We start from the raw sequence: 1,233 nt of genomic DNA, 5'->3' as shown, positions 1-1,233 counted from the left end.
TGCAAACTAGGTGGAGCTTCACATCGGATGCCCGATTTCGTTGACGTAGGATGGATGAAGAGGAAGTGAGGTTAATGTATACCCGATGCAGGATTCGAACCTACGACCATCTGCTCCGTAGGCAGACATTCTATCCAGCTGAACTAATCGGGCGATGAAGCTAGTCACTTTGATTGATATTAAAGTTGAATACTCTTCCGAAATGGTTTAGGCGGTAATTGGTCAATCCGTCAGGATACGTGAGCGGAATTCGGATTGGGGAGTACCGTTCAGGTACGGAGAGTGAAAGAGCCATAACAGGAGAGAGCCTGAAAGCCTAGTACGATCCCGACGTCTGTCGCGCGAGCCAGAGGCGAGCGCAAGGAGTTGTGTTATCACAGTTTCATACGCACCGCAGAGGATATGTGTTAAGTGAACCTCTCATAGGGTATGATATCAGTTTACTGATGAACTGGAGTGTTCATGTAGTTATCGAGGCCGTGCCTCGAGTTTCTTTACTCTCATCCAATGTCGTTGTCCGACGGAGCTAAGGAGATTGTTCAACGTCATTGTGATGGGCAGCCCGGCCTGGTTGAGAAGGTCACTGCAGAGCTTGAGAAGGAGAACGTGCTACAAGTAATGATGTTGTCTAACCTGACCGATGCGCAAGTGGAAACTCTGGTTACCGGCATAGCCACGGACGAGTTGAAAGATAAGAAGATAATGGTCGGTTGTGCATTGAGATCGTGCGTGAAGGATGCTGGTTTCCAAGTTGACTTATTCGCTGCAGGCCAAAAGGCTCTCCCTCTAGCTCGCAATGAGAAGGACTGGGCTGCCCAAATGCGTAGACGAGCCGAGCTTCTGAAGTCAATGGTGGGCATCGACCACATTGCGAGTGAACTCATGCCACCGGTGCTGATATGGAAGCGTCTGACGGATAATCCCTCGGTTTTCATCGACTTCAAGGACCTTGTGGAAAGCAAGGCCAAGAAGGACACGACAAAGCTAGGTCGTTCCGATCCTGTGAAGCTCGACTTTATCCTTAACGATGTGCCGCAGTCTTTGACTCTTCCGAGAGAGGAGAAGGGCGTCATCGGTGGGGCTCTGTGGTCTCAATGTTACAGTCGGTTCTGTCTTGGCGTCATGCTCGCCACTGTTACAGAGGACAAAGTCAAGGAGAAACGACTCGATATAGATTGGTTTACCCTTCAGGCTTACGGATTCCGGATTGCCCAGGCGGCATCCACCTACGGT

At 50.2% G+C, this 1,233-nt stretch overlaps 1 protein-coding gene and 1 non-coding gene across 2 annotated transcripts; one reads left to right on the top strand and one right to left on the bottom strand.

Moving 5' to 3' along the window:
- Positions 1–79: 79 nt before the first annotated feature.
- Pmar_PMAR008831 lies at positions 80–153 on the bottom strand. Its single transcript has one exon. It is a non-coding gene; the product is annotated as a tRNA-Arg (tRNA).
- A 354-nt stretch (positions 154–507) lies between these two features.
- Pmar_PMAR008830 (hypothetical protein) lies at positions 508–1,075 on the top strand (the record flags this gene model as incomplete). The annotated part of the gene is made up of 1 exon (XM_002774693.1): positions 508–1,075. A coding segment is annotated over one exon (568 nt), but the record flags the coding sequence as incomplete, so codon positions are not given.
- Between the last annotated feature and the right edge of the window lie 158 nt (positions 1,076–1,233).

The sequence above is a fragment of the Perkinsus marinus genome (assembly GCF_000006405.1).
Source record: "Perkinsus marinus ATCC 50983 genomic scaffold scf_1104296957854, whole genome shotgun sequence".
NCBI lineage: Eukaryota > Perkinsozoa > Perkinsida > Perkinsidae > Perkinsus > Perkinsus marinus.
The sequence above is the reverse complement of the archived record's forward strand: the minus strand, read 5'-3'. Positions and strand labels throughout refer to the sequence as shown.